This window comes from Saimiri boliviensis, chromosome 13, assembly GCF_048565385.1.
Source record: "Saimiri boliviensis isolate mSaiBol1 chromosome 13, mSaiBol1.pri, whole genome shotgun sequence".
Taxonomy (NCBI): domain Eukaryota; kingdom Metazoa; phylum Chordata; class Mammalia; order Primates; family Cebidae; genus Saimiri; species Saimiri boliviensis.
The window spans coordinates 78,412,248-78,422,593 of NC_133461.1; the positions used below are offsets into that span (position 1 = coordinate 78,412,248).

General features: G+C 48.3%; 1 protein-coding gene across 2 annotated transcripts in view; it reads left to right on the forward strand.

Moving 5' to 3' along the window:
* RAB11FIP1 (RAB11 family interacting protein 1) overlaps positions 1-7,074 on the forward strand; it is a 44,308-nt gene extending 37,234 nt beyond the window's left edge. For both annotated transcript variants that reach the window (XM_003938113.4, XM_010348702.3), the window contains one exon: positions 2,379-7,074. In XM_003938113.4, coding sequence (XP_003938162.3) covers positions 2,379-2,597 — 219 coding nt within the window. In that variant the 3' untranslated portion in view covers positions 2,598-7,074. The remainder of the gene's footprint in view (positions 1-2,378) is intronic.
* Positions 7,075-10,346: the final 3,272 nt, after the last annotated feature.

Genomic DNA, 10,346 nt, shown 5'->3' on the forward strand with positions numbered 1-10,346 from the left:
GGTCAACATGGTGAAACCCCGTCTCTACTAAAAGATACAAAAAATTAGCTGGGCATGGTGGCACGTGCCTGTAATCCCAGCTACTCAGGAGGCTGAGGCAGGAGAATTGCCTGAGCCCAGGAGGCGGAGGTTGCGGTGAGCCGAGATCGCGCCATTGCACTCCAGCCTGGGTAACAAGAGCGAAACTCCGTCTCAAAAAAAAAAAAAAAAAAAAAAAAAAAAAACACGAAGATTAGGGGAGAAGCAGATTTTGGAAAAGCAGTCCAGCGTCTCACCTCTGAATGTGCGGCCTGCGTGGGGTTCAGCCCGCTCTGTCTATGGAAATGTTGGTGTTGTGTCTAAGTTAGTACCACCATCATCATGCTTCTGTTCCTGGCCGGGATGGGAGGGCTGGGATCCCTCCTCTGACTTCCTGTCGTGTCCAGGCAGTTCGTGTCACTGGACTGAACTGGGGCTCCTATCATGTCACTGAGGAGCGAGTGTTGATTCTTGGAGAAAGTCGTCTCTTAGCCCTCCTGGTAGACAGGGAAACCATTAGACCCTTAGGGCACTCAAGCCATTCCTGCCTCAGGGTTCTGCCAGCAAAATCATCTTGATTATTTAAACATGTGGATCTCAGGCTACAGATTTCAAGAAAAGTTCCTTTTTTTTTTTTTTTTTTTTTTCCTTACTGGGGACTTGCACAGCGTGTGACTTTTCATTTAAGCTTTACCTGGAGTCTCCTCACGGTGCAGCTGCTTGGGCTTGCAGCTGGACTCCAAGGGCCCCAGATTATAAATGCTGATAAAGCACAGTGACTCCACGGGGTACGTGCTCTCTTTGGGATTGGAACACTCAGCTCTGGGACAGACCGCTGTGTACCCAAGGGTGTGCCTAGATGGCCACAGATGAGGACAGGGCACAGTGGCGCCTGGCTCTGACTGCACATGTTTCTCAAGTATGAAATGATATGAAGTGGGGTCCCTGGGTGTCCACGGCATCTACCTGCTCACCGAGTCCTTCTGAGCACCGCTTCAGCAGGAGCGGATGGTCTGGGCTGGACCTCAAACCTGCTGCCCTGGAAGGAGAGTCCTTGCCCCCGTACCTTCAGTCACGGCTGTGTCAGCTCTTCCCCACCTGTACCTTCAGTCACAGCTGTGTCTTACTGGGCCTCCTCTGGCTTGGGGCTCGTCTCCAGCCTTGAGACCAGGTGTTTGGTTGTGCGAGCTCCTAGTGTTCCCAGAGAAGTGAGTACTCATTTGGAAGACTCAGTCCTTCCGCTATGACATTGCCTAAAACCCAAACCCAGAGTCAAGCCCAGAGTCCTCGCCTATGCACCAAGTATGGTTTTTTAAAAGGTCATACAACAAAATAAAACAAAACAAACCAAAAAACCAAGGAAGAACATGTTAACAAAGGCCATCTGTAGCCCACAGAGGCTCAAATATGTGCTATCTGGCCCTTTCCAGAAAACTTCATCAGTCAACAGCCTGTTTTCACTGTGAATTGAAGACAGATTCCCTGGCTGAGCTCAGTGGCTCACGCTTGTAATCCCAGCACTTTGGGAGGCTGAGGCAGGAGGATTACCTGGGGTCAGGAGTTCAAGACCAGCCTGGCCAACGTGGTAAAAACTTGTCTCTACTAAAAAATACAAAAATTAGCCAGGCATGGTGGCATATGCCTGTAGTCCTGGCTACTCAGGAGGCTGAGAAGGCTTTATTTTATTTTTTTTTTTTTTTGAGACGGAGTTTCACTCTTGTTACCCAGGCTGGAGTGCAATGGCGCGATCTCGGCTCACCGCAACCTCCGCCTCCTGGGCTCAGGCAATTCTCCTGCCTCAGCCTCCTGAGTAGCTGGGATTACAGGCACGCGCCACCATGCCCAGCTAATTTTTTGCACTTTTAGTAGAGACGGGGTTTCACCATGTTGACCAGGATGGTCTCGATCTCTCGACCTCGTGATCCACCCGCCTCGGCCTCCCAAAGTGCTGGGATTACAGGCTTGAGCCACCGCGCCCGGCCGAGAAGGCTTTATTTTTAAATGCCACCGTGGACTTGGTTGTAAATATTTTATGTAAATATTACAACTAGGTTGTAAATATTTTATGCTCACCAGAGACATGGTTATAGATCTGATCCTGAGCCCGAGATTCCCATGGTACAGGAGGTATTCATCACTTGAACCCAGGAGGTGGAGGTTGCAGTGAGCCAAGATCGCGCCACTGCACTCCAGCCTGGGTGACAGAGTGAGACTCCGTATCCAAAAAAAAAGAAAGAAAACAGATTCCTAAGAGACCCAGATCACTAGTCATGTTTTCCTCCTTTATACTTCTTTCAGGTTTTAGATTTCTGTGCTGCTTTGATAACTCCTTTTTTCCAACTTGTTCCTTCTCTCGAAAGAAATACAGCCCCTCGGACCCTGCATTTGCCTACGCGCAGCTGACCCATGATGAGCTGATCCAGCTGGTCCTCAAACAGAAGGAAACAATAAGCAAGAAGGAGTTCCAGGTCCGCGAGCTGGAGGACTACATTGACAACCTGCTCGTCAGAGTCATGGAAGAAACCCCTAACATCCTCCGCATCCCAACCCAGGTTGGCAAAAAAGCAGGAAAGATGTAAATCAGCAGGAAAAAAACCAACAAGACGTTTCTGAGAGTTCGCTTTCACCCGCTCCCGGGGTCAAGGACTTGCCCTGCCTGATAACCAGCCAGCAGGCTCCAAATTGCCATCTCCCTTGCGTGTTATCGGCAAGAGTGAATTCCACCAATGGAAGCCAGGCTAATGATTACAATGAATCTTTTACTGTACATTCCCAAGGCTTTATTTTTAAATGCCACTGTGCCTTTAGCTAGGTTGTAAATATTTTATGCCCACCAGAGACATGGTCATAAGATCTGATCCTGAGCCCGAGATTCAGATGGCGCAGGAGGTGTTCATGTATTTTAACACTGGGGTTTTCTTTCTTTCATACTGAGATGTTTTTTAATATGTATCCTACAGTTCTTAAAGCTTACCTGAGAGCTTTAAATGAGAAAAGGCCCACGCGATTGGTGCTGTGTTACATACACGTACTTTCTTGGGTTTTCAGTAGCTCAGGTGTGGCTTTTGGCTGCAGATGTTAAATTTTGATACCGTGTAAACCTACCCAGCTTCTCAGACTTGGATCTGGTTTTTCGATGGAAGCAGAGGCATTTAGAGAAAGCCTCTGAGTGTGCCTTTCAGGGTTTGAACAAGCGGCCTTTTCTAAACATCAACTTTTACTACTTGCTCGCCTTAAAACGTGCTCTGTTCAGGTCCGGGGCCCTTCTACTGGAGATAGGAAAACTAGAATCCCGGAACTTTAAAGAATCACCTTTTATTCGATTTGATGAACTTGGTTAAAGCCCCTCCTCTTATGACAGCCGGGTTCCTGCTGGCTACACCAGCCTGTTCAGAGCCTTGCTAGGGGATTGAGTGGCCCACACACTCGCTAACAGAGTTCTGGCAGGTGTGGAATGATGTCAGTAGGATTACTTGGCCCTTTTCCCTGTGCCTTTGCTTGGTGCCCTGGTTTCCTCAGCAACACTCCTTGTGAGCAGCAGAGGCAGGGTCCATCAGCTCCCCAAGATGAAGAAGCCCCTTCAGGCCAGCCTATAATCCCAGCACTTTGCCAGACTGAGGCGGGTGGATCACTTGAGGTCAGGAGTTCGAAACCAGCCTGACCATCATGGCGAAACCCCATCTCTACTAAAAATACAAAAATTAGCTGGGTGTGGTGGTATGTGCCTGTAATCCCAGCTACTCAGGAGGCTGAGGCAGGAGAATTGCTTGAACTTGGGAGATGGAGGCTGCAGTGAGCCAAGATTGTGCCATTGTACTCCAGTCTGGGCAGGAGTGAGACTCCATCTTTAAAAAAAAAGAAAGAAAGAGGCCGGGTGCAGCAGCTCATGCTTGTAATCCCAGCACTTTGGGAGGCCGAGGCAGGCAGATCACGAGGTCAAGAGATGGAGACCATCCTGCCAACACGGTGAAACCCCATCTCTACTAAAATTACAAAAATTAGCAGGGTATGGTGGTGGGCGCCTGTAGTCCCAGCTACTGGGGAGGCTGAGGCAGGAGAATCGCTTGAACCAGGAAGGGAGAGGTTGCAGTGAGCCGAGATCTTGCCACTGCACTCCAGCCTGGTGACAGAGCGAGACTCTGAAGGAAAAAAAAAAAAAGTCCCTTCACTGTGCAGGGGACAGGAGACCATGGATTGGACCCCAAAGGGATTGGACTGCATCTGTATGTCTGTCCTTTGAACAGTTTCAGTCCCTGCCCAAAAGGAAACCCAAATTATTTCTCGGATACTGGGGAAATTGTAGTGAAGGGCTTAATATAGTTAATAAAAGATAAAAGTCGGCCGGGCGCGGTGGCTCAAGCCTGTAATCCCAGCACTTTGGGAGGCCGAGGCGGGTGGATCACGAGGTCGAAAGATCGAGACCATCCTGGTCAACATGGTGAAACCCCGTCTCTACTAAAAATACAAAAAAACTAGCTGGGCGTGGTGGTGCGTGCCTGTAATCCCAGCTACTTAGGAGGCTGAGGCAGGAGAATTGCCTGAGCCCAGGAGGCGGAGGTTGCGGTGAGCCGAGATCGCGCCATTGCACTCCAGCCTGGGTAACAAGAACGAAACTCCGTCTCAAAAAAAAAAAAAAAAAAAAAAAGTCAGTAGAAAACAGGTATGCCTCAGCCCTCAGATAGTTGCTTCTTTTCCATTTCCTTCATGAATAGACTCACCACCATTTTACCCCCTTGTTATGAAATTGTGCAGAGCAAGAAAATGATACTCATTTTTGGATTTGTATTTTTAAAACTAGATTTATAGACTTTTTTTTTTTTTTTTTTTTTTTTTAAACTAGGATGCTTGCTTCCTTCTTAGCTAAAAGCACCAGTTCAGATTTTTCAGGTAATTTTGTTGTTACTCACTTAAGACTGGAATTAGAATGTTTCTGGTATTGCTTATTTTTTTCTGGCTGTGATAGAATCTCATCAAATCTTGACATTTCTCTTAGGGGAAGAATAACACAGGCCAATAGCATGGGTGGGGGTGGAGATGATAGCCGTTATTAAAGCAGGAATCTATTTTATGTATGTCCTTGTTACATTGAGGGTAAGAGGCAAGATTATTGGCAGCGGAATCCCGTTCCAGAATTTTGTGTGCTGTAGCATTGGTTTTATCAGCGCACTTTAATCTGAAGGATGATACTGTAACTTGATTTATCTAATTAGCTTTTAATTATCTACTGCTATTTTATTTTATTTAATTCTCTCCTACAGTACTGGGACCACTGTAAACTTCTCAGATGACTTGTATTTTTGTAGTGCTATGAAATTTATTTACATACTTATAAAGAAAACTGTAGTCACTTGAACTCTGAAAACGTACATGTATGGCTGGATGCCATAGCGGTAGCTCATGCCCATAATCCCAGCACTTTGGGGGGCCGAGGCGGGCCAATCACTTGAGGTCAGGAGTTCGAGACCAGCCTGGCTAACATGGCAAAAACTCATCTCTGCTAAAAATAAAAAAATCAGCTGGGCGTGGTGGTGGACACCTATAATCCCAGCTACTCAGGAGGCTGAGACACAAGAATCGCTTGAGCCAGGGAGGCGGAGGTTGCAGTGAGCCGAGATCACACCACTGCACTGGAGCCTGGCCAACAGAGTGAAACTCTGTCTCAAAAGAAAAAAAAAGAAAGACAGACAGAAAATGTACATGTATATATTTGTCCCGCATTATGTTTTTTACTTGATATAAATGTATTTTTACTGTGATAACCCAAGTGCACTGGGGGCAGGTGTCCTCCAGTGGAGAGCTGGTGTGGAGACCTGCAGTGTTTGTGAGGACGGTGGTTTGGACATGTCTGCTGCTGGGACCTGGGGCGTGTGACTCGGTCCACATGAGAGGGACATCTGGGTGAAGGAGTGAATTCCTGTGCTCTGAAGTGCCACTTGGGAGCTCTGGACAATGAAGGACAATTGACTCAAGGGTGCCTGGCTTCTGTGCTGCTGCTGGGAAAAAATTCAGTTTATAGCATTCCTGCACCTCCCAAAGTAGATAAGCTGGAGGTCATTCAGTTAACAGCTGTCCCTGAGGAGGCAGTTTGTGGGGAGGCGTTATCTAGGAGAAGCTTTAGCCTGCTCTGAGCCATTAGCAGATATTTGTGAATTGGAGCACTGGAGAATCCTACAAATAGGCTCTGTCTCAGAAGAGCTGGGACCTCCTTCCAACTGCTGCAGATGCCCGCGGGCCCTGGGAGGCGGCTGTGCTCTGGAGAAGCCGGAGCAGCTCATTTCTTGGCCTGGCTGCCTCCAGAAAGAGCAGTCAGGACTTGAGGGAAGCATCAGATTCATGACCCATAAACTGCAGTCGGAGATCAGCTTTCTGACATGTCCAGCCTTTGCCCAATTGTTTCAGATAATCTCATTCCTCAGGCTTTGGCCGGTGTCCTGCCCTCCCTCTTATTCTAGTGTGTTCACCTCATCAAGAAGCCAGAGTGGACGCGGAGCAAGTCTGCCCATTGCCATAGTGACAGCTGTGGGCCCTGATTGGTGAGGGCTATGCACAATCCTGTATGAAGGAGATACAGGGGTGTGTGCACGTGCCTGTATGAAGGAGATACAGGTGTGTGCTTCTCAGTTTTGCTAACAGTGGGAGTTCAACGGGGCAGAGAGGGAGGACTGGCCATGATGCTCAGCCACATACTGTAGAGAGAGGCAATTTGATGTTAAATGACATGCCATCCTCCCTCTCGGTCCCTTCTCCCAGTCAACTTTTTTCTTTTTCTAGAACTACTCATTATCCCTCACGGCTAAAAAATTAATTGCCTTAGGTGGAGAACTTAATTTCTAGTATCCACACCAAACTCAACTCCGTGGTTTCTCCGTATCTACTGTGTGAGCTGCTTAACTGACGCCCCCTTCCTCCAAATGAAGGATTGCTCAGCGTGTTTGGATTCTAGAATTATTATTTCCTGCTTGCTTTCTTTGGGACTTCTGAATTTCTTTGGTTTTGTTTTTAAGAAGTAACCCAAAATTTCCTATAACACTAAATAAAATGGTACCACCTTTCAAAGATTTGTGTCTGCAGTTTGGTATGGGTGCAATAAAAATGTCTCTGTCTTCCTGGGAAACCTCTCTTGGTGGGGGCGGGTGAGGACCAGTGTTTCTCATCCCCTGAGGGTCTCTCACTGGGATTTCTGCTGCTGCCATCTTGCCTGGTGCCCAGGAGTCCCAAGGCCCTTTTTCTCAGTAAGGACTGGACATGTCCCGTCCCTTTGGATACACCCATCATCTTGGCCTGAGGGATCGTGGCACTGGCCAGAGAAACCTCGTTGGAAGGTGCTGTCCCCCTTTTCCTTAGCAGCTGAGCAGAGGACCAGAGTCTTTCCTTAGTTCCCACCCCCACCAGGCACACACACAGGTTCCCACAGAGTGATGTCTTCACTTTGGGGGCATGAGTTGAATTCAGGCTGGGCTCAGATCTGCCCCATCTGGGAACCAGGTCCTTATTAGGGCTGCACAGGAGTCTCCTCTGGAGCTCATCTCTCCAAAATCCCAGGCCTTATCTGCGGAGGTGAGAGGTGTGTCTGCCCAGCAAGCAGTGCACATGGTCCTTACTCCGAGGTCCAGGACCTTCTGGAATGGAGGCGATGCTTTTGCTCTTAGAGATGAGTCATGTTGTAGAGAGATGGGTGGTGCCTGTGAGACTCCTGGGCTGGGATGGGGGAGCTTCCCTGAAGGCCTCCCTGCTTTTGGAGAGGCCTGGTGATCCCAAGTGGACATTGACTGCCATGTGAAGTGACATGAAGACAATTTCTCTTGATAAAACAGACCTCTAAAAGAAATAAAATGGTACTGCCCTCCAAAGCAGGGTCTTCAAGGAAGGAAAGTTTAATTACACAAATAACCCTAACTTTTCTCTCAGATTTATCCCCCTTGCTTTGGAGTTCTCCCTATGTGGTTCCTGCTACTGCCACCAAACCCAGCCCTCAGGGCCAGCCTATTGTATTTTTCAAATTCCAGCCCAAGGAGGGAGACACAACCATCTTTTGAGTCCCCTTAGCCCAGTGGCTAATAATGGAAAACTAAAAAAAATAAAATAAAGGCCAGGGACAGTGGCTCAAGCCTGTAATCCCAGCACTTTGGGAGGTCGAGGCGGGCAGATCACCTAAGGTCAGGAGTTTGAGACCAGCCTCATCAACATGGAGAAACCCCATCTCTACTAAAAATACAGAATTAGCCCAGCGTGGTGGCACATGTCTGTAATCCCAGCTACTCAGGAGGCTGAGGCAGAAGAATCACTTGAACCCAGGAGGCAGAGGTTGCAGTGACCTGAGATCATGCCATTGCACTCCAGCCTGGGCAACAAGAGCGAAACTCCACCTCAAAACGAAACAAAAAAACACCAAGCCAGGTGCTATGACTCATGCCTGTAATCCCAGCACTTTGGGAGGCTGAGGTGGATGGATTGCCTGAGGTCAGGAGTTCAAGACCAGCCTGGCCAACATGGTGAAACCCCGTCTCTATTGAAAATACAAAAATTAGGCCGGGCGCGGTGGCTCAAGCCTGTAATCCCAGCACTTTGGGAGGCCGAGGCGGGTGGATCACGAGGTCGAGAGATCGAGACCATCCTGGTCAACATGGTGAAACCCCGTCTCTACTAAAAATACAAAAAATTAGCTGGGCATGTTGGCGCGTGCCTGTAATCCCAGCTACTCAGGAGGCTGAGGCAGGAGAATTGCCTGAACCCAGGAGGCGGAGGTTGCGGTGAGCCGAGATCGCGCCATTGCACTCCAGCCTGGGTAACGAGCGAAACTCCGTCTCAAAAAAAAAAAAAAGAAAATACAAAAATTAGCTGGGCATGGTGGTGCATGCCTGTAATCCCAGCTACTTGGGAGGCTGAGGCAGGAGGATCATTTGAATCCAGGAGGCAGAGGCTGTGGTGAGCCAAGATCATGCCATTACTCCAGCCTGGGCGGCAGAGCAAGACTCCATCACACACACACACACACACACACAAACACACACAAGGGAAATAATCACAGGATAAGTTACATGAACAACATAAACAGTGAACTTTCCCAAATCCAGAATTCTGAGTTGAAGTCAAGCCCTAAAGCTCTAGGGGCTTGGTAGGTGCCCAGCTACTCAGCCAGATGACCCCAGTTGTTCTTAGGTGACCTGAAGTTCATTATGCTCCATTCTGGAGGAGCAATAGACACTGCTTCTCCTTCCACTCTGCTATCTGCTCACTCACTCTAGGTTTTTCTTTTCTTTCTTTTTTTTTTTTGAGACAAAGTCTCACTCTTGTCGCCCAAGCTGGAGTGCAATGGTGCCATCTCAGCTCATTGTAACCTCTGCCTCCTGGGTTCAAGCAATTCTCCTGCCTCAGCTTCCCAAGTAGCTGAGACTACAGGTGCCCACCACGCCCAGTTAATTTTTGTATTTTTAGTAGAGACAGGGTTTCACCATGTTGGCCAGGCTGGTCTCGAACTCCCGACCTCAGGTGATCCACCGGCCTTGGCGTCCCAAAGTGCTGGGATCACAGACATAAGCCACTGCACCCAGCCCTCACTCTAGATTTTTCTAAGTAACATCATAACATGTTTGTTCTTGGAAAAGAAAAACATCCTAATTTCCCCACCACCAAGAGGTAACACTGTTGTTTTGACTTGTTCCAGGAATTTTCCTCTCATAAATAGCTACACTTTAAAAGGAAGGTGGAATCACCCCGTCTGTACTGCTTCGCATTTCCATGTGTGTTCTGTGACAAGGACTGATAGGATTCCCAGGAGAACCTTTCTTGGCTAACAATCCCTTCTGAAAAAAAAAAAAAAAAGCTACAGCAGTCACAAAGGTCCCTTCCAGCCCAGGTTACAATCGTAGCCACCTGTGGATCAAAATGGGGACTTGCTTGGGGGACACCCTACCCACCCCCAGCCAGGAAAACCGTCACTTACAGGGCGTGGTTACCATTTTTATCTGAGGCCAGTGGTCAGCACAGCAGCCTCCATTAGCCCTGGGACTCAGTCTCTTAACAAAGGGAGCCTGTTCCCTGGGCTGCTCTGCGGGCATCAGCTTTTGGGCCCTGAAGTTTTCCCCTAATGGGAAGTCACGAGCTGCCACTTCTGACTCGAAACTGGCTTTCTTGAGCCCTTTGAGGGCAGGGTTTTCCAAAGCCAAAAAGCTTCCTGCTGGAATATGTCCTTACTTGGCCTTTCGACTTTCTATTACTTTATACAGAAGCCTGTATTTTAGGCCCGGGAAAGAGTCACCTTGGGGACACTATACGGCTCTCACAGAGTTGAGAAAAAGCTGCCTCTGTCCTTATGGACAGCTCACTTC